The 27,524-nt window shown below is 41.7% G+C and overlaps 1 protein-coding gene across 3 annotated transcripts in view; it reads left to right on the top strand.

Annotated features, from left to right (window-relative positions):
* map3k3 (mitogen-activated protein kinase kinase kinase 3) overlaps positions 1-27,524 on the top strand; it is a 120,088-nt gene that overhangs the window by 69,845 nt on the left and 22,719 nt on the right. For all 3 annotated transcript variants that reach the window (XR_013889564.1, XM_080213945.1, XM_080213946.1), the window contains 4 exons: positions 434-625; positions 14,352-14,500; positions 19,904-20,035; positions 26,629-26,758. Coding sequence is in view for 2 of the 3 variants with exons in the window: in XM_080213945.1 (XP_080070071.1) it covers positions 434-625; positions 14,352-14,500; positions 19,904-20,035; positions 26,629-26,758 (603 nt within the window). In the remaining variant the exon portion in view is untranslated. The remainder of the gene's footprint in view (positions 1-433; positions 626-14,351; positions 14,501-19,903; positions 20,036-26,628; positions 26,759-27,524) is intronic.

The following is a 27,524-nucleotide window of genomic DNA, read 5'->3' as shown; positions in this document are numbered from 1 at the left end:
TCTACTCAGCTAGGAGATTTCAACTGAGGCAGAAGTTCAGATACTACAGTTGACCAGAGTTTCTCCTTGCAATCTCTGTCCAGTGACACTGCTGAAAAATTGGAGGCACAGGATGAGAGAATCAAGATTAGCTGTGATGCCCCATTTGGGTGAATAACCTGCCAACACTGTCACTCAGATATGAATAATGGTCAATTGAACAAAGTCCTGGGAAACACTGGCTGATGTGGAAACAGTTAGGATTCAAGTGCCTGCAAGAGTGGAGAGAACTAGCGATAGGGAATAAAAAAGACATTTAAGCCCAGTATGTGATCAGGGCACCCCACAGCCCTTGCAACTGAAGGGTGAAGTGATTCTTGCTGACTATTGGTCTTGGAAAATTAAATTTGAGCCTTCACACATTAGCATTGACAATTGTTTGTTTTATTTTCAGGACGGAGAACCTTCCCAAGGATTCGCCGACAGCAAGGGAACCTGTTCACTCTTGTCCCCTCCAGCAGGTCGCTGAGTACAAATGGGGAGAACATGGGCTTGGCTGCTCAGTACATGGACAGCAGGGGGAGGATCCGCAGTGGGGACATTGAAAACACGCTCTCCGTGCAGGAGAGGAATGTTTCCACTAAATGTAGGTCACCCTTTTGATTTGTATCACAGAATCTTGAACGCTTTGTAAGCATTCACAGCACCAAGGGTGGTTCCTTTTCAGTGGGCATGTCATTCATTACACAGTAATTACTATTAGCTCCACTAGGGCAGAGACACATGGATGTAGCAGGGTTTGTGAAGGGCGAGTTTCAGACATGTCAAAGAGTGAGCAGAAGCTGAAAATAGAATAGAATCAACAAATTTTACAACATTAGAAGGTGCAATTCTGACCTTTTTACCTGCACTCACCCTCTGAAGGAACAGTTCGCTTTGTCTTATTCATCACTTCTTTTCGTGGCTTACTTTTCTATCGTTCATTCACTATTGTTCTAAAAGCTATTTTGCTTTTGATGTCACTATCATTTCTGGAGGAACATTCTATCTCTCAACAAACCTTAGCATAGAAAGCACTCTTTAACATCTCACTTCATAACTTTTATTTATAAACCTAAGCCTTCTCATTACCCAGTACTTCGCACAATTTGTTTCCTCCTTACAACCCTTCATAACTTTGGACATTACCAGGTCTCCTCTTAATCTTTTCTTCTAATTTAGAAGAACCTTGTTATCTACGTTTTCCTTCATAACCAAAGCACCTTATCCTTGATACCCATGGTGAACCCCTTCCTCACTCTGTGCAGTACCTTGACAGCCTTCCAAAAGAGGGACATTCAAAATTGGACAGTATTGTCCTTGTAGCTTTGTCAATCATCGGTAAAGATGTTACTGCATTGCTTTTGTATGAAATGATCCTGCTTATAAAACATAAAATCTTGTTTCCTTTTTTATTTTGAAACTTTAGCAACTTGACCTTCACTTTTAAAGGTCTGTATATGTAAATCCCAATGAATTGCATTCCTCTACACTATTTAGTTTTACCATTTAGCGTATATTTCCTAGTTGCTTGTCCTCCCAAAGGAATCCTTGTTAAATTTAATTTGACATTTACCTGCCCAATCTGTTGATCCATTTTGTCTTCCTGAAGTCACTTGCGAGTCCCCTTCATTGTTAACCATGTTGTTCTCTGTCGATATTAATGTGGTGCACCTCACTCCCCAAGTCCTGATCATTTGTAGTTGTACAAGGAGCGATATTCTGAGCACTGAATTCTGGATGACACCAGTCTGAAAGCATCCATTGATTTTCATCAACATCTTATCTATGGGGCCCCATTCCTTTTAAGTCCTGTGTGCTTTCATTTTGTCAACGCCATCCACTACATTTTCTTCATCGAATTGGTATGTTTCTCAAATGAAGTGTACATTTTACAAATCAATGCATGGTCACTGTTAGTTAACCAATGTTTTTCTACATGCGTTATTTTACCCTGTGTTATGGTGTCTAGAACCCTACTATCTGCATTAGAATGAGTGGTCATTAGTTACCTGACTTACCAGTTGCTCTCTTTTTAAGTAGAAGGACTATATTGGAAATTTTTTTCTGGCACAGCGTCCATATTTACCGATATTTGAAAGATATTTACTGATATTCTGCCATTTCCTCACTGTTCTAAGATATGGCCATGAATGTCTGATTATGGAAGGGAGGATGATTGAGGCTAAGTCTTGTTTAACAAACCCTAAACTAAAAGCAAAATATTGTGGATTCTGGGAACCTGAAATAAAAGCTGAAAGTGCTGGAAAAACTCAGCCGGTCTGGCAGCATCTGTGGAGAGACAAATAACATTTTGAGTCCAATATGATGCGTCGCCAGAATTGGAGAGAGAGAGAGAGAGAGAAATATGATAGGTTTTATGCTGTTGAAAAAATGGGAGGGGCAGGTCAGGGGTAGGTTATTGAGCAAGGCAGATAAAATCACAAAGACATCATGGAAAATAGGCAAGGGGAGTGTCAATGATCGTATTTAACACAAAGTTTGGTTAGAATAAGTGTCCTACTCTTTGAGTCTTTGAATACTGTCATTGTTTGTGGGGTTAAAAGTGATAGTAGGGGGTTCAGTAATGGTAAGATGTAAACTTTTAAAAATTTTCTGTAACTGAGGTCTGTATTTCCTATTCCACTTCACACCTCTTGAGGAGCAGCTGAGGTGCAACTTCTAATGCCTTCCAGTCTCAATGTGATGAATATGTTTGGACAACCTCTACTTATCTGTGTGGGAATCCAGTCTGGAAAGAAATTCAAACTGACTAGAATGAAAAATGACATTTCCCTCCAGCACTTTTGCTTATGTGGATTTTTGAGATGGAAACTATACTACAAGTCACTCGCCATCAGTACAATGCAACAACTCTTATTTGCATATGATGAATTTACATTGTACAATCAAGCAAGTGGCAATGTTAACATTTATTGCCATCCCCAGATGCCCTTGAAAGGATGGTGGCCACCTTGAACCGCTACAGTCCATGTGGTGTAGGTACACCCAGAATGCTGATGGGAAGGGAGTTCCTAAAGGAGCGGCAATATAGTCAGGATAGTGTACAGCTTGGGGGGAACTTGCAGGTGATAGTATTTCTGTGTGTCTACTACCCTTGTCCTTTTAGGTGGTAGGATCACAAGTTTGGCTGGTGTTTTCGAAGGAGCGTTGGTGAGTTCCCGCAATAAATCTTTTACATGGTTAACACTGCTGTTGTTTAAGGTGGTGGATGAGATACCAGTCAAGAAGGTTGCTTTGTCCTATATGGTGCCAAGTTTCTTGAGTGTTTTTAGAGTTGCGTTCATTGAAACCAGTTAAGTTGACTAAAGTCTTGCCTTGTGCCTCATGCCTTGTAACTGGTGAGGTTTTGTGGAGTTGGAGATGTTATTCACTGCAGATTTTCCAGCTATGACCTGTGTTTTTGTATTTAGCGTGGCATGTCCAGATAACTTTCTCATCAATGGTGGCACCACCCCCAAAGGTGATGTTAATGGAAGATTCAGTCATGGTAATACCATGGGGAGATGAACATTGCTTGCTACTTATGTGGCACAAATGTAATTTGACACTTCTCAGTCCAAGTCTGAATGTTGTCCAAGTGCTTGCTGCACGTAGACCTGGACTGCTTTGAAATCTGAGCAGTTGCAAATGGTGCTGAACTTTGTGCAATCATCAGCAAACATCCATACTATTACCTTATAATGAGGGAAGCTCGTTGCTGAAACAGCTGAAGATGGTTGGGCTTAGGACACTATGGTGAGAACTCCTGTAGCTATGACTTAAGGGCTAGATGGCAGGCCTCCAACAACCACAACCATCTTCCTTTGTGCCAGGTATGACTCTAACCTGTGGCGGATATTTCCCCGATTCCCATTGACTTCAAATTTTGACAGGATTCCATGATACCTTGGTATCAAGGGCAATCATCATCATCACCTAACCTCTTAATATCAACGTTTTGTCCATGCTTGGAACAAGGCTGTAATGAGTTCAGGAGATGAGTTACTATGGCCAGAACCCAAGCTGAGTATCAGTGAGCAGGCTATTGGTGTGTAAGTGCCATTTGATGGCACTCTCGATGACCCCTTCCATCACTTTGCACATTTAGAGTAGACTAATGGGGCAGTAATTGGCTTGATTAGGTTTGATCTGCTTTCTGTGTGCAGACATAGCTGGACAATTTTCCACATTATTAGGTAAATGTCAGTGTTGCAGCAGTCCGTGAACAGCTTGGCTAGGGGTGCAGCTAAGCCTGGAGCGAAAATACTTCAGTACGACAGTGAGATTGTTGTCAGGGCCCATACCATTTGCAGTATCCAGTTCCTTCAGCCATTTGTTGGTATCGCATAGAGTGAATCAAATGGACTGAAGATTGACATCTGTGATGCTGACAACTTTGGGAAGAGACAAAACATCCACCCGGCACTAATAACAGAGGATGTTTGCAAACACCTCATTCTCTCTTTTGTACTATGTACAGGGCTACCCCATCTTTGAAGATGGGATGGTTTTTAGAGCCTCCTCCTGTTAATTATGTAATTGTACATCACTATTCACAATTGGATTAGAGGGGAGTGAGAAGTTTTGTCCTGATCCATTGGTTGTGGATATGTTTGTTTTCTAGTGTGACTAGTGGCGCTCCTCAGGGATCGGTGCTGGGACCCTTGCTGTTTGTAATATATATGAATGACTTGGAGGAAGATGTAACTGAAGATGTGACTTTGTCTCCACAAGTACCATGCAGTGGTTGCTTCTACCAGTACCTTCATGGACAGCTGTAGACTTGTGGGTTTTATCCTCTGGTTCACTCACCACCTTGGGTATCAACCCAACTTTCCCACCCACTCTCCATATCTCGTCATTCTTTGAGAGACTAAATATCTGTGTAGCTCAGCCTTAGCTATATTCAACATTGAGGCATCCATATTTCTCTATGTAGAGAATTCCAAAGAGTCAAACTCTTTGAATTAAGATATTTTTCCTAGTTTCAACCCTAAATGATTGTTCCCTTATCCTGAGACTGTGTACCAGATTTCCCTCTACCTTATCTAGCCCCTTCATAATCTTGTATGCTTCAATAAGATCACCTTTCATTTTTCTGAACTCCTGAGAATATAGAACCAGTTTACTCAGCCTTTCATCCTAGGAATCTATCTAGTGATCCTTTGCTGTATTGCCTCCAATGCAAATATATTTTTCCCTAAATATGAAAACCAGAACTGCATGCTTTATTCCAGGTGAGGACTCACTAAAGCCCTACACAATTGTAACAAGACTTTATTCTTGGACTTGCAGAGTGCAGGACTCTCCAGCACTGACCCTTGTGGCACTCCACTATTCACTGCCTGCCAACTGGAAAAATATGCCATTTATGCCCACTTTTTACTTCCTGTCTGTTAACCGATTCTCTATCTGTGCAAACATATTGTTCCCATCTCCATGAGCCCTTATCATGTCTGCTAACATTTTGTGTGACACCTTATTGGATGTCTGTTGGAAATCCAGGAATATTGTATCTACTAGTTCCCCTTTATTTACTGTTAGTTACATCCTCAAAATAAATTGTCAAATACAATGTTGATTTTGTCTGAACATTATATGACCTTCTAAATGTGTTGTTAGGGCTTTCTTAAGAATAGTTTTCTGATGACTGATGTCAGTGTGACTGGCCTATAGTTTCCTGGTTTCTCCCTCCCATTTTTTTTTGAATAGCAGTATTATATTTTGATATGCTGGGAATAAATAGTTGCCATGTTCCTTGAAGCCCCCAATTTGCCCTCTATTTCTAGCATGTGATTTGGTAAAGGCATAATATTTATTCAATGCTATTTCCTCATTCCCCATAGCTTTTTTTTATTTATTGGATATGGATATCACTGGCTGGGCCAGTTGTTCTCCAAATAATATATTTTTTATTCTTCCTGACAAAAGGAACAACTTCACACTTTTCCACATTATACTCCATCTGCCAGATTTTTGTTTACTGATTCAACTTATCTATATTCACTAGCAAACTCCTTATGTCTCCTTCGCAACAAGTTTGTGTACCTATCTTTGTGTTCTCTGCAAATTTAACAACCAAGCCTTCACTCCCCTCATCATTGATGTAAATTGTAAAAAGTTTGAGGCCCCTTGTGAGACTCCGTTCATCACATCCTGCCAATTAGACAAAGACCATTTGATTTGATTTGTTATTGTCACACGTATTAGTATACAGTGAAAAGTATTGTTTCTTGCACAGAATACAGACAAAACGTACTGTTCATAGAGAAGGAAACGAGAGAGTGCAGAATGTGTTGTTACAGTCATAGCTAGGGTGTAGAGAAAGATCAACTTAATGCAAGGTAGGTCCATTCAAAAGTCTGACAGCAACAGGATAGAAGCTGTTCTTGAGTCGGGACGTGACCTCAGGTTTTGTATCTTTTTCTCAACGGAAGAAGGTGGAAGAGAGAATGCCCAGGGTGCGTGGGGTTCTTAATTATGCTGGCTGCTTTGCTGGGGCAGTGGGAAGTATAGATAGAGTCAATGGATGAGAGGCTGGTTTGCGTGATGAATTGGGCTACATTCATGACCTTTTGTAGTTCCTTGCAGTCTTGGGCAGAGCAGGAGCCATACCAAGCTGTGATACAACCAGAAAGAATGCTTTCTATGGTGCATGTGTAAAAGTTGGTGAGAGTCGTAGCTGACATGCCAAATTTCCTTAGTCTTCTGAGAAAGTAGAGGCGTTGGTGGGCTTTCTTAACTATAGCGTCGGCATGGGGGAAACCAGGACAGGTTGTTGATGATCTAAATGCTTAAAAACTTGAAGCTCTCAACCCTTTCTACTTTGTCCCCATTCATGTAGGCAGGGGCATGCTCGCCTTTCTGCTTCCTGAAGTCGATGACAATCTCCTTCATTTTGCTGACATTGAGGGAGAGATTATTGTTGTTGCACCAGTTCACCAGATTCTCGATCTCATTCCTGTACTCCGTCTCATTATTATTTGAGATCTGACCCACTTTGGTGGTGTCATCAGCAAACTTGAAAATGAATTGAGGAGAATTTGGCCTCAGATATATAAGGAGTATAGTAGGGGGCTGAGAACACAGAGGCACCAGTGTTGAAGATGGTCATGGGGGAGGTGTTGTTGTCTATCCTTGCTTATTGTGGTCTAGGAGTTAGGAAGTTCAGGATCCAGTCACAGAAGGATATGCTGAGGCCCAGGCCAGAGTTTGGAGATGAGTTTCATGGGAATATTAGTGTTGGAGGCTGAGCTGTAGTCAATAAATAGAAGTCTGACATAGATGTCCTTGTTATCTAGGTTTCCCAGGGTTGAGTGCAGGGCCAGAGTGATGGCGTCTGCTGTTAACCTGTAGCGGCGGTAGGCAAACTGTAGTGGATCCAAGTAGTCCTAGAGGCTGGAATTGATTTGTGCCATGACTCGCCTTTCGAAGCACTTCATAATGATGGATGCATACCGTTTGTTTTCTGTCAACCAGCTAATCTTCTATCTCATTAGCTACCCATCAAGATGAGTCCATCATGACCCAGAAGTTCGCTGCTCCATCAATTTTCTCAGTGCCACTTCCCTCGTGATTGTAATTTCACCAAGTTCCTCTCTCCCTTCCACCTCCTGATTTACAGCTATTACTGGAATGTTTTTGTATCCTTTCTCGTGAAGACAAAACAAAATATTTGTTTGTTTAATCCACCATTTCCTTATTTTCTGCTGTTAACTCCCCATTCTCACCCTCACGAGGACCAACACTCACTTTGCTTTATCTTTTCCTTTTTAAATACTTGTAGAAACTCTTGCTATCTGTTCTTACATTGCTAGCTAGCTTCCTTGCATAATTCTAATTTGTTTCTCCGGATTAATTAATTAACTAATTAATTCCCGTTGAAGTGGTGGAGGCTACCTCGCTAAATATATTTAAGATGCGGGTAGATAGGTTTTTGGTAGGCAAGGGGATTAAGGGTTATGGGGAGAAAGCGGGAAAGTGGAACTGAGCCACTTCAGATCAGCCATGATCTTATTGAATGGCGGGGCAGGCTCGAAGGGCTAGATGGCCTACTCTTGCTCCTATTTCTTATGTTCTTATTAACCTTTTAGTCATTCTCTACTGTTCTTTATATTCTAACCAATCATCTGACCTGAAACTCATCTTTGCGCAATTATATGTTTTTTTCCTCAAGTTTGATGCTTTCCCTAACTACTTTAGTTAACCACAGATGGTGAATCCTCCCTTTAGAATTTTTCCTTATAGTAAGAATATACTTATTCTGGGTATTCTGAAATATCCCCTTAAATGACAGACATGGCTTCTCTATTGAAGCATCCCCTAGCCTAGTATCCAATTCAGTTCAACTAGCTCAGCTTTCATGTCTATATAGTTGCCCTTAGTTAAGTTTAAAATACGAGTCTTAGACCCACTTGTTTCCCTCTCAAATTGAATGTAAAGTCCAATCATATTGCGGTCACTGCTACTTAGGGCTCAAAGTTTTTCTTTTTTTTTATTCACTATTATCTGCATGGACCTAATTTGCTAATGCACTATTATCATCAGACTCTCTTTCCTTCCAATCCCATTTTGCTTGTCTTTTATGTTGTGGCATTATTCTATTTTCTTGATTTTTCTCTTTAGGTTCCTAATTCACCCTTCACCTGCATCTCCTTCCCCAAGAGTTTAAAGCCCTATTCACAGCTCTAATTATACAATTAAACTTTCTTAGCAGAACATCATTCCTGTTTCTACTTATGCTGTTGGTTCCGATGTGGACCACAACTTTTGGATTCCATGTGGACCGTGACTTCTGGATCGTCCCTCTTCCACTTCCACTCCCAATCCCAGTGAAGGAATGTTGTTGACCCTGGCACCAGGCAGGCAATAGAACTTTTGGAGTTTCCAGTCATGGCTGTATCCCCTTAACTATACTGTCCCTATCACCACCATGTTCCTTTTCATTCCTACCCCCTGACTTGAATGGTGTTCTGCACCATGTTGCTATGATTGCCCATTCACCTTGCAGTCCCTCCCCTCGTTCACATGCATAGCAAGTTTTTGTATCTGCTTATCAAAGTCGAGGGCTAAGGTGCTGCCATCATTGCATGCTGGTTGCCCAAACCAGCCTGACTCATTGTCATGACCTTCTCCATGACCATTGATTAACTCTGAAGTTTGACCTAACCACATGCTGTCACTGCTTCCTGGAACAGTGTCCAGGTAACTTTACCCCCTTCCTGACAACCTGTAATGTCTGCAACTCAGATCCCATTTCAGCAATTTGAAGTCGCTCAAACTGCACACTTGTGGAGATACGTTAGTTTTGGAACACAGTGTATTCTGCAGATTCTCACCTATTGCAGTCACAGCAGACCACTAACCCTGTCATGTTTGTCTAACCTGACTTATTGAATTAGTCAATTAGTTACTAATTTAGTTGGCTGAAGTGATAAATTATAATCTTCTAGCTTGCAGATAAAAGTAGATTTTTGGAGATTGAGAAAATGGTATAAAAGCAGCATCTTCCTGCCAATTCCCACTTGCAGCAAATTCCAGACTTAATGCATGGTTCACAAAGTATTCTGTCCTGGAATCACTTTGAACTTCCTTGCTCATATCCCTTAGGCCCTTGTCAATTCATTCAACACTAATGCTACCAAGTTACTCTTGGTGACGGACATTTAAGTCCCCACCCAGAGTATGTTCAGTGCTCTTGCCACCCTCAGTGCTGCTTCCAAGTGTTGCTCAACAAGGAGGAGTACTGATTCATCAGCTATAGAAGGATGGTAGATGATAATCAGCAGGACGATTTCCTTGCCTGTATTTGAGCTGGTTTTATGAGACAGGAGCCAATGTTAAGGACACTTAGCTCCACTTCCTCCCAATTTATACCCTGCCTCTGGTGAATCGCCTTGCCAGACAATATTTAGCCAAGGGTGGTGCTGGAAAGGAATTAGGGACATTGGGGCAGCTCTTCCAATTTTGATACAAATTCCCAGATGTTCGTGAGAACTTTGCAGGGTCAACATTCAGTGATATGCCTGTCATTTCTTGTGCCTAGGTTGTTACCGAATAGCCCATCCAGTTTTATTCTTCTTCAATATATGTAGTGATTTGTTACAACTGAGTTGCTTGCTGGGCCCTTTCAGGGAGCAGTTGACTCAACCACGTTGTGTGGGTCTGGAGTCGCATGTAAACCAGACTGGGTGAGGACGATAGATTTCCTATCCTAAAGGCCAATGAACCAAATGGGTTTTTTATGACAGGCTGGTAGTTTGGTCATGCCCTTTGAATTTAATATTGATTGATTAGTTGTATTTAAATTGCAATGCTTCCATGGTGGGATTGAGTTCTTGTCTATGGGGCATTAGTCAAGTCCCTTTACCAGTATGCTACCATTCCAGTAATGTATAAATGACTACGTTAGGAGTCAGCAACAACCACTTGCATTTATATAAAGCATGTTTAAAATAATTAAATCTCCATAATGCTTCACAGAGGCATTATAGAACAAAATATGGCACTGAGCTACGTAAGGAAATATCACACTAGATGACTGAAATCTTAGTTAAAGAGGTAAGCTTTAAGGAGTGTCCTAAAGGAAGAGAGAGAAGTGGAGCAGTTTAGGGAGGGAATTCCACCATTTCGAGTGTAGGCAACTGAACACCTGGCATAAATGGTGGAACGGTTAAAATTGGGAGTGCTCAAAAGGCCTGAATGAGAGAAGTGTAGCTATCTCACAGAGACCTAAGGCTTGAGATTAGAGAGTCAATGGATGATAGAAGGTGGGGCCAGATCAGGACTATGTCCACATTCTGAAGTGTTCTCTTCACAGGCTATTCTGCAACTGAGATTTAACTAAGTATTAATTTTTCTTATCTCCCCTACATAAAAGTGCCACAAAATTCACAGTCAGTGCCCTTTTGAGTGTTTATTGACTTTTATTGGACATTGGCTAATGCCAATGGAACTGTACCGAGGTCTGAAATCCAGAGCTTGAGGAGAGAAGGGTGGAAGTTGAAGGAAATCCAAAGTTTTTTTTAATATTTCTACTTCCTTAGTCCATATATACTTTGCCTGTGTATGGTAGAAATGGACTGAATCTGATATAACTGGCTGCAGGCAGCAGCTGACTCTTCCATTATACAGATTTGTGAAGACCTGGAAATGACTCCTGACCTTCCAGCACATTCCTCATCTGTTAGAGTCTGTGCACAGGAAAATAATTACACAGTGTAATGCACTAAGACGTCAGCCCAGTACCTGCTGGCATTATCAGCTCCCCCATTATATATGACTACTGGGGCCAGAAGAACAGACCCACCCTGGTTAGATATTGTCGATGGAGTGCAAAGTCACTTATCAATCCAGTCAGCATGATTTGCTCTTTCCTGACAGCAGCTCATTGTGACTCAAGGACAGAGTTTATATTACAAATCACAGTATTTTACAGCATCAAATTTCGCTTGCATGTCTGTCTGAGCAGTATTCTGAGGAGCTGAAAGTACTGTAAAAGTAACCCCTATATCAAATTTTACCAAATAGCTGAGCACATGTCAATGAATGTCCTAATAACTAAGATTTTTCTAATCTCCCATCCCCCCACACAGTGTAACTGAAGCCCTTTTCATAGGGTGTCTAGGCTCATACATCAAGAGTGGTACTTGCATGAAATTCGGACCTACACTTCAGCAATTTCATTCTGGTGGAATACAGTGCAGAATGGTTTGTTTCGACTTTCAGAAAGGTTAAAAAGTCCAGAAGTACTTGTAGTTAACCTAAAGAAAACACAGAAATCTATAAGAAGTAGAAAAATGGATTATTGATGAAAGTTGTCACACAATACTTGAGGAGGTGCCGGAATGGGGATATGTAGAGGTCAGTGATTAGCATCTGTGTATAGTTTATGATATTGAGCTTGATATCAAAACCAAATGTAACTTAAATGCAACAAAAAATCCTGCAAAGATTCCATGAATTAGTCAGATGGGCAACCTAAATTAAGTTTAAACCAATAACTACAAAATATTGCCTATTAGTTGAATGGTTGTGCATTATGAATATGTAATGATTTAATTATCAGAGGGATGTAGTTACGGACTGCCTGAGAGCAATGGTGAACTTATCACTTTCAATGCGTCAATAATGTAAGCTGTCATAAAAGCAAATAACATACCAGGCGTAGCTCATAGAATTAAAGCAAGTTATTGACCTTGTTCAGAAATTATTTGAACAGTAGGTGGCAGTGAGTAGGGACAATGGGCAGGTACTTTAATTAGCAGGACATGGTGTTCCACAAGGATTTGTTTTGGCGTCTCAATATGCATCGTTTATATTAACGGTTTGGATAATGTGATAGAAAGCCACACATCCAAGTTTTCTGATGACAAAGATGAACTGCAATTCGAGCAGTATAAATGAAAGCATAAAATTATGAAGCAGAGTTAAAGTCATGAACAGGTATAGAAGGAATCATAAGGCAAATGGGGTGCTGGCTATTAAATCCTGAGACTAAATATAGTGGGGCAGAAGCCGTGCTTCAACTGTACAAAACCCTTGTTAAAGTGCATCTGGAGATCTGTAAGTAGTTCTGAGCACCACAATTTAGGAATGATGTATTAGCCTATGAAACAGTGCAGAATTTAGCAGAATAATGCTTAAAATCCAAGGGTAAAATTTCGAGGAGCGATTGCATAAACTAAGATCGTTTTCCCTGGAATTTGGAAGGTTTTTAATTATTCATTCCTGAGATATGGGTGTTGCTGGCTGGGCCAGCATTTATTGCCCATCCCTGAGGGCATTTGTAAGTCAAACACGTTGCTGTGGATCAGGAGTCACATATAGACCAGACCAGGTAAGGTCGGTGGACCTTCTTCCCTAAAAAAATCAGTAAAACAGATGGGATTTTCCAACAATCAACAATGTTTCATGGTCATCATTATACTTTTAGTGCCAGATTTTTATTGAATTCAAATTTTTACCATCTGCCACGGCGGGATTCAACCCCAGGTCCCTAGATCTTACTCTGGGTTTCGGAATTACTAGGCCAGTGACAATACCACTGTGCCATGGCTTTACAGTTGATGTTTTCAAGATGGAGTACATAGGGAGAAACTTTTTGTGCTGCTTGGGCAATTTAGATTCAGATCTTTCAGGAGTGAAATTAGGAAATGCTTCTACATAAAAGAAAAAGAGGGTGGAAGTTTGAAATACTCTTCCCCAAGCATCAATTGATGTTAAATCAATTGTTAATTTTAAATCTGAGATTGATAGAACTGTTAACCAAGGTATTAAAGGGTGCAAATAGATTCATTTTGAGGAATGTGGGGAGGAGCTTTAAGGAAAGAGTAGTAAAACTGGATACTCAGTGAGGCTTATAAAAAATTAAGCTGTGAAGGAATGAAATCAGCAAATGAATTTTTAACTAATATTTGGGAGAAATATCTTCACTCCAAGAATAATTCACGTTTGGGACATGTATCTAACTCTGGTTGTAAAGGCAGCTTTGGTATCAACTGCTTTTGAGCCCAAGCCCAGACTGTGCCTGAGTCTGTAGGACAGGCTTCGCTCAACCATTTCCTTACTCAATACCAACTGTTAGGGCATTCCTGAATTACGCATCTATGACCACTCCCCATAAACCTACCTCGTGTTGCTTGAACCAGCGTTGTTTTCACCTGGATAGCTGGATAAATACCAAGCCCAAGAGTTGAGCAGAGCATGCTTGCCACTACTTAATGAAATGTATCATACTGCCATGAGGCCTCCACATAGAGCAAATTTATTGAAGATTGAACCACTCAGTAAACACAATTCAGTAAAATAGGATACATGGGTTAGTTACAGACATTACTGTTAGCAAAATGTTAATCATAAAGTTTCTCTAGTGCAAACACTTGACATTTAGTTATGTGGCAAAATGGTTACAAGGAGCCTGTGTTATTCTGGCTGTGCGAATGTCTCCCAGTGTTCATTACCTCCTGGGAAACAAGCTTACAATAAGGGTTTCCCCTTGGTGTCAGTGCTGTGGATGCATTGGTATTGTGATAATGCTTGAATTATTATTACCTGAGCTTTAGTTTGCTAAGTGAAAAAAGTTATAACACAGTCTGTTCTTTGACATAAAATCTCCTGCCAATACTTTGTGCACACCCAGTACACAGTATGTTAGAGATGCTGCTTATCTGTCAGTCAATTACATAATTTCTTGCAGGTATGAGGTGATTTGTATTGGGAGTCTCCACCTCAGTTCTGAATTACACTGTGCTGGTCTTAATAGTTAATTAAAATTGATTTTGATATTAAAAGCAACATTTAATTGGTTCATCTGTCTGTTAAATTTACAGCTCCAAGTGCACCTACAAACTGGAGGAGAGGCAAGCTGCTGGGACAGGGAGCTTTTGGACGCGTCTACCTCTGTTATGATGTAGACACAGGAAGAGAACTTGCTGCAAAACAAGTCCAGTTTGACCCTGACAGCCTTGAGACCAGCAAAGTAAGTGCAGTGACTTCCAACCATCATTTAAAATGAAGTATGATATTAGTTAAATGGTGCTGTACTTACAAATCGAAGACCACAAACTCAGTCTCCATCTGTGCCAAGTTTGATGAGCTTGGTCTGATGACCTGAATGATGTTTGCATTACCATTTTTCTCTCTCTCACTCTCACTCTCTCTCTCTCTCTCCCCCAGAGGGGAGATGAGAGAATAAGCCCAAATCCTCTCCTGATCACGATTCAGTCTGCCAAGAAGGGCTTCTTTGGAGCCGTGGTATAAGAGGGGGGTAATTTGGGAACACCCCTCCTATGTTTGGGAAATATCTCTGGGCTCCAACTTCACTTTCTGTCAAAACCTTTCCTACTTTATCAATGCTGTTATGACCGCTGTTGCTGTGAACTATGCTCTCTTGTACCTTCTGAACTTCAGATATGATGCTCTCCAGTTTGCAGCCTCACTATTTTATGTCAAGATTGACAATGCTGCCTCCTCTTAACCCTTCCTCCTCCACAATGCCAAGTCTGAAACTCCTCATTCCCTTCAGAGATGGTTGTAGAGTAGTTATAATGGTTAGCACTGCTGCCTTACAGCGCCAGGAATCCAGGTTCAATTCTAGCCTTGGGCGACTGTGTGTGGAGTTTGCACTTTCTCCCTGTGTCTGCATAGTTTTCCTCCAAGTGCTTTGGTTTCCTTCCACATTCCAAAGATGTGCAGGTCAGGTGGATTGGCCATGCCAAATTGTTCCTTAGTGTCAGGGGGACTAGCAGGGTAAATACGTAGGGTTGCAGGGATAGCATTTGGGTGGGATTGTTGTTAGTGCAGGCTTGGTGGGCCGAATGGCCTCCTTCTGCATTGTAAGGATTCTATAAATTACCTGAATGTAGACTGGGACAGTGGCAGAGTAAAGGGGCAAAACGTTCCTAGATTGTGTTCAGGAAAATTTCCACAGCAGTATGTGTCTAATCGAGCAAGAAATGATACATTGTTGGCACTGGTTTTATTGTAAGATGCAAAATTGATGGTAGGAAATGTTGAATAGACTTAATAAATTGACAAGGCACCAGGACCAGATGAGATGCATCCAAGGATGTTGAAGAAAGTGAGAATGGGAATAGAATTGCAGAATCACTGGCCATAATTTTCCAGTGTTCTGTAGACGCTGGGGAGGTGCCAGAGGACTGGAGAATTGCAAATATTACACCATTGTTCAAAAAAGGCTGTAAGGATAGCCCCAGCATTTACAAGCCAGTCAGTTTAACATCAGTGGTGGGCAAGTTTCTAGAAACAATTATTCAGAATAGAGTTCAGAATCACATGGAAAAATGTGGAGTGATGGACAAAAATCAACATGGATTTCTAAAGGGTTTAACATGTTTAACTAATTTGCTGGAGTTTTTTGAGGGGGTAACAGAAAGGTTCACTGAGTGTAATGCTGTTGATTTTTTTTTTGTTTTTGTTCCAATTCAATCCACCTATCAAGACCAATTCAGAGTCTCAACATGTTGAGACATTCCCGATCCAAGCAGACAAGACAGGGCTCTCACCACCTCCTTGGGCTTGATCTACATGATCCAAGCTGATTGGAGTAAGCATAGCTCCTCCTCCAAGGCTTGATCTCGTTTGCATCTTAGCCAAAAGGCCGAGATGCCACTTTTAAAAATTACTTCAAATGAAGCTAAAATGTAACCTAGTGACTTCAACCAAGCTCAGCATGTTGATACTACGCTTGATCTTAGTCAAAAGGCTGCACAAAGGCTTTCAGAAAGGCATTTGACACAATAGACTTGAGAAAAGTTACAGTTCAGTGAATAAAACAGACAGTAGCAACATAGATACAAATGCGACTACTGGCCAAAAAACAGGCCGCAAAGTGTAACGGTTAGTCAATGGATATTTTTCAGACCAGAGGAAGTTTTGCAGTGGTGTTCTCCAGGGGCTAGTATTGAGACTGTTGCTTTTCCTCTTTACATATTAATAATTTAGATCCTGGCGTGTAGGGGACAATTTCAAAGTGCGAGGATGGCACAAAACTTGGAAGCATTATAAACTAAAGAGGATAGTACAGAACGTCAAAAAGACATAGGTTGGTGGAGTGGGCAGATAGGTGACATATGAAGTTTAATACAAAGAGGTGTGAAGTGATGTATTTTGGTGGGAAAAACATGGACAGACAATATAAAATATGAGGCAAAATTCTGCAAGAGCAGATGGACCTGGGTGTACATGTGCATAGATCATTGAAGGTGGAAGGAGCAGTTAATAAAGTATTGGGTATTCTGGACTTTAGTACGAGAGATAAGGGGTGCAAGAGCAAGAGATTATGCTAAACTTAAACAAGACACTAGTTAGACCTCAGCTGGAAAATTGTGCACAGTTCTGGGTGCCTCAGAACAGGAAGTATGTGAACACATGGGAGAGAGTGCAGAAGCGGTTTACAAGAATGGTTCCAGGGATGAGAACCTTCAGTTATGAGAGGTTGGGACCCTTCTCCTCCGAGAGGAGATTTGATAGGTATTTTCAAAACCATGAAGGGACTGAACAGGGTAGATGGGGAGAAACTGTTCCCACTCGTAAAACGATCAAGAATGAGAGGGCACAGATTTAAAGTGATTTGCAAAAGAAGCGATGTGATGCAAGAATGCACAACGAATGGTTCATATCTGGAACGCAGCGCCTGGCAGTGCGATGGAGGCAGTTTCAATCGAGGCATTCAAGAAGACGTGAGACTGTTTGAAAAGGAGCAATTTGCAGGGGTACAGGAAAAAGGAAGGGAAATAACAAAAAGTCATGTTGCTGAGCTGGAGCACCAATGCAGATACAATGGGCCAAATGGTCTCCTCCTGTGCCCTAACAGTCTGTGATTCAGCTTTTACTTCTTCCTAGAATTTTTACAGCCTACTGTCATCTAACTACTGCCTCCTAATTTAATTCATCTCCTTTTGTAGTTTTAGCCTTGGCGCCTCTCTTGTGTTTAGGTCTTCAGATCAAGTATTTCCAGGGAAGAAAGTTCATTAAAATATTGGGTTATGTATGCAAATATCAATCCCTTATTATTCAGCGGTGTGTGAAGGAGAGGTGAACATTAAATTACTCATGCCTTTGCACTTGAATATGTTGCTTATTTTCATATCAATCCCACATGCAACTCAGTTCGATGCAGCGCACATTTAATGTAGGTGAACAGAAAATTATGTTCAGCCCACTAAGAATTTACAAATGAGACAGTGAGTCATTAAGAAAAGTGATTTTTGTGTTTATTTCCTATGCTGAAGAAGTCAAAAGGACTGGGGTGATTTTTAAAGTTACCATTTTAGTCCAATTACAGTTTAATTCCTCCATTGTCTTATGATTATGATTTATCAGCTCACTTGTTGTGTCTCAGGATGGCTAATTTATCCCAGTGGGAGCTGTTTCCTTTCAGAAGTGAGAAAATGTATTGGGCACTTCCTGTGTCGGGAGGAGAATGGGTGAGAGAAAATACACTGAGTAATACATACAGCGTTGGTGGACATAGTGAGCTTGTAGCATTAAGGACTGTACTTGGTGAAACCTTTCTGAATGTGTTGGAGGAGGGGTGTTTTCCCCTTTACTCTAAAATACACTGACACATGGTGGGATTGCAGTTCTACGTATTTTAGGCATCCTCTAATATCTCACCCAAAAGCCCATTCTCGGCTGATACAATATCAAGAGGTTATTTTACTTGGGATTGCACCACAGTCTGGCTAGGTCATGTCAATTCCAATGCTTTCCTGTAAACTGCACAGTTGGTGAGGAACTTTTAGGTTTCTGCATAACTGTGCAGCTTGGAGAAAACCTTTAGAATTGACAGCACCCATTGTACAATACCGCAAAAATCAAATCCATCCCCTTGATCACTATTAGGTGATGACAATCAGGCTTGGCTATGATGCAAGCCCAAGTCAAGTAATCTCTTCATATATTTAAGTTCCCGCAAGTGCAAAAGTCATCATGCACAACAAAAACCAAATTAGAGAGAATGATTGTCATTCCTCACGCATCTCGTACAAGTTTTTCTACACTCGTTTCCATTGCCATTAATCAAAATGAAAATCAAGAGAAATGTACAAAGGATGGCTGAAATAATGGGCAGAATTTTCCCAACCTCCCCCAGCAGGGTTTGGTGATGGGCGAGCACAGAGTATCTGGTGAGAGTCCCCACCAGTGTCTATCTGACCAGTACTGTGCTACGGGAATCATACAGCTACAACAAAAGTCCAAAAGGTTCAACCTAGGAGTAGAGTTTGGGGTGAGGGGCTGGAGGAGTGAGTTGAGCGGTGGTCTTGCGACAATGTGTAAGGGGGGGGTCTGTGTAAGGAGGGGGAGTAGGGGGAGGGCTCACGATGGCACACGGGCAAGGAGTTGGATGAAGGTGAGCAATGATAGGCAGAGGGAAGCTGGATCCTGACAAGGCTGCATGAAAAGCTCACAAACAAGGGGGCCAAAGGGATACCACATTGTTTATTGGAGGGGGAGTGCAGAGGATGGTATGGGGGTGAAGATTCCACAGGCGATGGGTCAGGGTCCATGTGGGGCATCGGCGTCTCGCAGGTGATGGCTCATGGGAAGGAAGATGTGATCGGTGTGGGGGAGGTGGGTTGAAACAAGGAGCTCCTGTGCGTAATTAATGAGGTTCCAAGCACTAAATCTGGCACAGGATTCTGCCATTCTGGTCAGTGGGACAGACTCAGCCAGAGCCGCCCACCATTGCCCAGTATCACCCATTTTACACTATTGCCGAACGTCAAAATGACCCACAAGGAGTGAGAATCTGGCTGTACTTTTTCCTGTTCCCTCACGAGGGTAATTGTGTTTTTCTAGCTGTAAACCAGCTAACTCAGCACAGACTGGGAGAGACATATCAATGTTATTTTTGGATTGTTCTAGCAAGGATACTACTGCAATTATTTTATGTGGTGATTGTCTACTTAGATAAAAATTGGCAAATAGGTGACAAGATGTTTATATTGAATTGTAACAAATGACCACTTTAAAAGTATCAAAACACAAATCTGATTCAAAAAGCCTTCAGTAATACTGAAGCCCTGTAGTCTGGCATTGTTCCAGACTGCATCGCTAAAATGCAATAGTAATGTATAAAGAGTTGCTGGACTGTCGACAAATCGGCACTTCAGCCAATACTTGCCTTGCACCCTTTCCACATGTTGCTCATAAATTCACTTCTTCACCCTTGTCTTAGAGAGTTTGGACTATTTTGTTGTGACACATCACGAAATCTCCCATCTGATTGCACTGGTGGATGTTTTTCCACCATTTGTATGGATAGGTTTCACACATTCACTGTAGAATTCAAGAAACCCGCTGGAGTAAGCAAGCAGAAACAACACTGACATAATTTCTGTTTGAATCTTCTCATTAGGAAGTAAGTGCTTTGGAGTGTGAGATCCAGTTACTGAAAAACCTGCAGCACGAGCGAATCGTGCAATATTACGGCTGCCTGCGTGAGAAGGCAGAGAAGACCCTATCAATTTTTATGGAGTATATGCCTGGAGTAAGTAACAAAAAGCCAAAACTTGTTTCTATTTAAAATCTGTGGCACACAACTTTTTTCTGTGCAATGTGCTCATTATTCCAGGTACGTGTTGGTAGGGGGATGAGACACCTTCCAGTTCAGGCAGTCTGTTTCGGCACTCAGCTCTGGGGCATGTCACAGGATTAACAAGTACTTTTTACAAACAGGAAATTTATGCAGTATGTCTGTGATGCCCAGCATGGACTGGCTGAGCCAAGAGGCCGCTTTAACTTTTCTGTGCACACTCATGATTGCTTCAGTATGCAAAGAAAACATCATATGGTTCAGGCTGACCTACAAATTAAATTTACTGCAAGGCATAAACCATCTAGAAGAAAAATAAAACAACAAATAAACTGCCACACTACATATAATGATTGGTGATATCATAAACCATTTTCCGAACCTTAAAATAATGGTTTGAATATTGGGTTCTTTTCTCGAGTTTTTCCGAATAAAGCCTGTAACGTTGGCAATACAACAATGCAATATAATACAGGTTCATTATTCTAAAGAAGTGAGGTAACAAATTACCAACATCATTTACAGATTAAATATTGACACAACTGTGCCGGGCAATGAGTTGCAGGTAGGCTGGAACTTGCAGGTTTAATTTACTCATAAATTTCAGCAAATAGTCTCTGACTGGAACTACAGCAGGCAGAGTGTACACTAGTGCCCAGAGCTGCAGCAAGCAGAGTCTGCACTGGTGCCCAGAGGTGCAGCAGAGGGTTTCAGCAGCAGATGAGCTGAGGCAGGGTTTTAGGAGTAAGTTAGGTGGTGGCACTACTGAAATATCTATCAGCAATTACCCAGTTGATTTTGCTTACTGCCGCTAACCACAATATATTACTTGTATTGAGTCGCAGTTTCGCATAACATACGATGTTTTAATTTTTAACATGATGCAGTTTATGTGCATTGAAACTGCAGCATTGTTGCGAACATCTTTTATTACTTTTAAGTGCCAGTTTGGTTGGGTTGTTTAACATTATTGCCTCTGAGTCAGAAAATTATGGATTCAAGCTTCACATAATACACACGGACACTTCAGTGAAGTAGTTAGCGCTGCTTTGTCAGATGGGACATTAAATTGATATTGTCTCTGTGTGTTCAGGAGAATGTGGCATCCCATGGCACTGAAGGGCACGGTGTTTTCTTATATTCCAAACAAATGTTACTTTCTTGCCCAAAATCAGAAGAAAAGAAAATGGTGTAGTCATTCATTGTAATGTTTTTGGATTACTTTATGCACAAATTGACTGCCATGTTTGTCCATATAACAATTGACCATACTTTATGAAGAACGTAAAGTGCTTTGGGATATCCCAAGTACTTGATTTGTTATATAAATGGAGTACCTTTCTATCGAATGAAAACTCCTATAAATTTTTAAATTCTCACTCTTCTCCATCTCTTCCTCTCTGCCAATTTTCCTTTTGCCTCATTCTTTTCTTTGTTGTACCAATCATGTGCTTTCCCCTTTCAATCCTCTTCTCTACCAACTCCAAGTTTTGGCTTTCCTGGTTTCTTTGGTCTTTCTCTTCCTATGATCCTTCTCTCCCTCCCTTGCTCCTCCCCCTGTCACACACTCTTTCCCCTACATCAAATGAGCTAGCTATGCCTTTCCTGATGGTGGTATGCATAACTAACATACAAATCGTGACCAGAGTTCTGTTGTGAAAAAAGAGCTTGCATCATGAGCTTTTATGTTGCACACTTGACAAGCATGTAGTTAGCACCCAGCAATTTAGCAACAGAGCGTGGGAACTGGTGCAGTCTTTTAATCAACACAGTCTTGGATCTTGACATGATTACACACAAATTAAGTGGCACAGTTAACTGACTTTAACTCTGGATTTTGATATTTGGATTAAAAACACAGAATCAGAGAAAAAATGTGTTTCTGATTTAAAGAGATGAATCTTTTTCCATTTAAGATGATCTATATCTTATAATTCTGTGGCACTGTTGTCTTTTTTTAATACTTTTTATCCAGTAACCCATGGCTCTCATGCTTGTGGAGTCAAGTGGCCCTCGCCCACAACTTGCAAACTTTGCCCAGCTGAGGAAGCTCTCCCTATGCACGCAGCCATTTGCAAACCTGCTTTGGCCTGTTGAGCTGTTGTCATAATTACATTATTATGTGTGTAGTAAGTTGGCTTTTTTAATGTGCAGTAAGTTTTGTTCCATTAAGTAAATGTGAAACACGTACTGTTTTGACCCATGTCCAGTAGAGTAAATGGATATTTGCTGTTTATTGCCACCTGTAACTTTTTGCAGTTGGTCTGTTAATGTTGTTACAGCTGCATTAGTCTGTCAAAGGTCTGTTGTCCTTTCTAATTTGCCAGCCAAGCAAATAATCAGCAAGCAGTGGCAGTGATGTATGCGTATTAATTTCTTAAGGAGACTTGGGGCTAAATATGCTAATCAGTCCCACTGTAATTTGTTTTTGGGGTCCCTCCAAAGTAACAGCTGTGATGATGTGGAACAGAGATAGGAGGCTATCATTCCCAGGAACGAGCTCCAAATCATATCCATGTTTTTGGGGTTTGGCTCCAAATCATCTCCATGTTTTTTTTGTGCAGGTATTTCTTGTCATAAGGAGAGGCAAGTTTAAGCAACAACTAATGTTCTGCTGCTGTGTTTGAAAGAAAAGAGAATGTGGAATGATCTTGGTCAATGGGGTATGAACACAAAAGTGAGCGAGGTTACTTCTCAATCTCTCGTGCTACAGATGGAGTTGCAATGCCATATGATAGCGGCAAGACAACTCTAAGCAGCTTTCATCAATATCCGCGCCTCTCGGCTTTGCCCATGCCTAACAGAGGTGAAATTGTGGACTGAGTTCTGGTTTTTGCTGAAACAGTGACAACGTGTAATGCCAAAAAAAATTCCAAGGTCATTGAAATTCTTGAACTTCCGCTGTCAAACTTGTATTTCAGAAATATCTGTGCACTTGAATCAAAACCAGACTGTCCAGTCAAAATGCAGGCAGATGGCAATTCTGTGTGCCATTCCTGGAAATGTTAAAATGGTGGAGCTGGAATACATTGTCCATCTTTGTCACTGTTTGTTTTCAAGTACAACGCAATTATCATGCATTTCAAAGATCCTGATTTTTTTATATTTGTTTCAATGTGGAGTAAATGGTTACTTAAACTTACTAAGATGCGACTTGAATTTGTAAGTTCTGGATTAGCTTTGATGTTTATTTGCTGTCTGGTAGTAGAGTCGAATACTGATAACATCACACTCTACTTTGTTGTTTTATCTACTCCAAAATTTTTAAATAATAGTTCGCTAATTTCTGTTTGATCCTGCAAGTAAGTTTACATAAGCAACCCCAAGGAGCTACTTAATTATCTTTCCTTGTTTTGCTCTGAAGGAGGCTAAAGCAATCTCAGCATGTAAAATAAATGGGAGAGTCACATTATTAGCTACTTATACTGACTGGTCTATGTAAAAGACGACTTGCAATTTGCAAACTTCTAACTCTATAATTGTACCCTCTGTATAACTTACCCTCCATACTGGCGGCTGTGCGTGCGCGCAGAGAGGGCGGCTGTGCGTGCGCGCAGAGAGGGCGGCTGTGCGTGCGCGCAGAGAGGGCGGCTGTGCGTGCGCGCAGAGAGGGCGGCTGTGCGTGCGCGCAGAGAGGGCGGCTGTGCGTGCGCGCAGAGAGGGCGGCTGTGCGTGCGCGCAGAGAGGGCGGCTGTGCGTGCGCGCAGAGAGGGCGGCTGTGCGTGCGCGCAGAGAGGGCGGCTGTGCGTGCGCGCAGAGAGGGCGGCTGTGCGTGCGCGCAGAGAGGGCGGCTGTGCGTGCGCGCAGAGAGGGCGGCTGTGCGTGCGCGCAGAGAGGGCGGCTGTGCGTGCGCGCAGAGAGGGCGGCTGTGCGTGCGCGCAGAGAGGGCGGCTGTGCGTGCGCGCAGAGAGGGCGGCTGTGCGTGCGCGCAGAGAGGGCGGCTGTGCGTGCGCGCAGAGAGGGCGGCTGTGCGTGCGCGCAGAGAGGGCGGCTGTGCGTGCGCGCAGAGAGGGCGGCTGTGCGTGCGCGCAGAGAGGGCGGCTGTGCGTGCGCGCAGAGAGGGCGGCTGTGCGTGCGCGCAGAGAGGGCGGCTGTGCGTGCGCGCAGAGAGGGCGGCTGTGCGTGCGCGCAGAGAGGGCGGCTGTGCGTGCGCGCAGAGAGGGCGGCTGTGCGTGCGCGCAGAGAGGGCGAATGACTTGGATGCTAGAGAATGAAGCTCAGTCAGTTTGCTTGGTCGTCTAAGCCTCTGAGCGCTTCTTTAAATGCTTTGAAAGTTGTTGTTTACTTTCTGGAAGGATGGTGTTTTCCCAATCCTAATTGGGGTTTTGGCTTTTGGCTTTGTATTGTAGAGCTTTATGCGTTCCACTGCTGGTACCATTACAACTGCCAAGTTTTGCCATATAATTGCATGTCATGTGACAGGATGCTGTTTACAATCTTGTAGTGAGTGGGCTCAGTTGACAGGAAGAATGTTTTACTGAGATATTATACAGATCTTAAATGTGCCTGCACATATACGTACATACATGACTCTATAATGATTGTAGTAATCCTGTATACAATAAGTAATACACTTAGCTGTTACCAGAGAGCTTATATTCTGGATGTATGACAATTTAGTGTGTTCCTGTACAATCCATAAAAAACTTAAAATGGTCATGTTAATAGATTTATGATATCTAATCAGCGACACTTCTGCAATTCAACTAATCAAATTGATTGCTTAGCTTAATAGTTGTGTGATGCTCATAGAGATCTTCTATTGCTGAGGAATGGGTGTTGCAATATGTCAGCACATTGTCCTTTATCTCTGGGACCTGGGTTTGAATCCAGCCAAAACCAATGTAATGAAAGTTTCCTCTTTCCATTGACCGCAGATGTGAAGTGAATTTGTTTTAAATGTGTTGAATGCACAGTGTTGTTAGTTATCCTGCAGGGCTTAACACTGACCTAGAAATTTCACTGAAAATGTGCGAAATAATGAAGGAAGAATGGGAAGTGCTCATCGAAGGTGGTGGGGGGATGGTAGGCTACAACCTTTCGGAGCAAAAAGCGAGATCTACAAATAATGAATGGGCAGTGTATAATTAAAATGCTTATGGGTCAGATGGGATCCTAATTAAATACCATGTCCTACAGAATCATTTTCCAATAAAATAATTCCATGTTTACTGAAATCTAACTTCAGCATTTAATCGTACTGTTACCTGCTGATATTTAAAATAATTCATTTACTCTCAGGATTGCTCACAGGTAAAAATCCTTGTTTATTTTTGCCAGTTAGTGCTCTCTGCCCTGTATCTTGATTCCATCTGTTTCCCTGTTCCTCCTGGCTTGGTTTGCACCACTTGCTTCCAACTCCACCAGCATTTCCACACTTGCAATCTGCTCCACTGCCCACACCGAAGTTTGCAACAGAATGAAGAGATTTTTGAATCCTTCCGGTCAAATGAATTGGAGCATGCTGCCCTCAGATTTGGTCTCAGTGAATTGAACACTTCATTTTCTTTTTACGTTTCTCCAGTTCTCCAGCCCTGAGCAGTTAGGAGCTGAAGCTAGCTACAGAAGAGGTCGCTACTCAGAAGCGAGCCAATAGAAAGCTAAATAGTGGCCTGATTGTGAGAGCTATTTAGCCAGCAGACTGTGCCTTGTCATGCCATTTTGTCGAAGAAGCCTTGCATTGCTTATTACTGAACTCAGCACTGCAATGGACGCTTAATATTGAATAGTATTCTAAGACAGTGCAATATTGGGGAGTATTTGTCATTGTAGGAAACAGTGAGATATTTCCATTGCAATATTAAACCCAGGCTCCATCTGTTCTCTCAGGTAAATATGAAATACTCCCAGGGATTACGTCGAAGCAGAGCAGTTAACACTGATCTCTGGATGATATTTATCCATCAATAAACATCACTGAAACTAAATCATCTCTTCAGCTCTGAAGAAGTCGTACAGACTCAAAACGTTAACTCTGTTTCTCTCGTCACAGATACTACCAGGCTTGCTGAGTTTGTCCAGCATTTTTTTTTAATTTCAGATTTCCAGCTTCCATAGTATTTTATCATATCAGTAATTCTATATTATCTGTTATTTCATTGCTATTTGTGAGAGCTTGCTATCTGCAAATTGGCTGTCACATTTAGTATCTAGTAGCAATGAGTTTAAAAAACTTCACAGGTGTTAAGCCCTTTGGGATGTCCTAAAGGTAAAAACGCACAAGGCTTTCTTTTCACAACACCAACCTTAATTTTGATACAGGAGAAAAAAAATCTGCCACTTTGTTTAAATTTACTAATTTGCCTTTCTCCTGCTTGACCAATTAATAATTGCCGAACTCACCTTTTCCATGGAATTAGCCCAAATGTAAAAAGATATAGATGATACTGGAAAGGGTGAAGCAACGTGCAGTGTTTAATAATAGGTTGTGTCTGCAGTATTACCAGCTAATAGCTGACTTTATCTGCAGTTGGTGTTCCTGTGCTCTATAGTCAGTTGGGAACAATTGTCCTGAATCTTGTTTCACTGACCACTCCTGTTCACTCTAGGGTTCAGTGAAGGACCAACTGAAAGCATATGGAGCACTGACGGAGAATGTGACCCGAAAATATACCCGGCAGATTCTGGAGGGAGTGTCCTACCTGCACAGTAACATGATTGTACATCGGGATATAAAGGGTGAGTGTACCACTGGGATTTCTTTCCACCCCAAGAGTCAGGTACACCAGTGTGCACCTGGCACTTTGTATCGGGTAACTGTTCGCTTTTTCACAACAATCTGACCTCTTCATGGTCCCTTTTACTGAGACCAGCTTTGTATTTCCATTTTTGTTGAACTGAATTTGCATTCTCACAGTGCCGTTGTGTTAGTGTGCTGCACATCTTACATTATCGCAGAGCATTGCACCACTCTGTATCCCTGAGTATTTGTTCCATTTAGCATATTAGACTGTTTGATTGCAAGTTCTGCACAGAGTTGGTTTTTCCAGTTGCTCCTTTCTGAAGGTTATTGATCTTTTGTCAATGAGTGTGTTTTGGTGCTGGCAAAGACATGATGATATCCAGCACCAGCCAAACTTGCTACGTTATCAATTATCCCCAATGTTTAACTTATGGATTTTTGTAGCTATGATCCTTCTGTGATTGGTCAGTGGCCCTTTTTCCTCCATCCCTGTTTCCTCCATCTTGTTGAGGAGCACATACAACCAAGAGACAGTGACCCTTTTCAGAAAGGAAGCCAAGCACTTTGCACTGTCTTCCACTGTTTAACATTTCTTGTCAACTTGTCCTGATCCTCCATAGGATTAATAATTGGTTATGCAGCCCGCCAGATTCTCTGATCAGAAATAAATGGATCCCCATACTTTGAGTCAGCACACAGCAGGCTAGTTTGACAGATCTGGTACTATTGAAGCAACAACAGACTGGAAGATGAATCTTAATT

Source organism: Carcharhinus amblyrhynchos, chromosome 27, assembly GCF_965287045.1.
Source record: "Carcharhinus amblyrhynchos chromosome 27, sCarAmb.v2.hapA, whole genome shotgun sequence".
NCBI classification, from domain to species: domain Eukaryota; kingdom Metazoa; phylum Chordata; class Chondrichthyes; order Carcharhiniformes; family Carcharhinidae; genus Carcharhinus; species Carcharhinus amblyrhynchos.
Note: the sequence above shows the minus strand (reverse complement) of the source record. Positions and strands in the feature narration are given on the sequence as shown.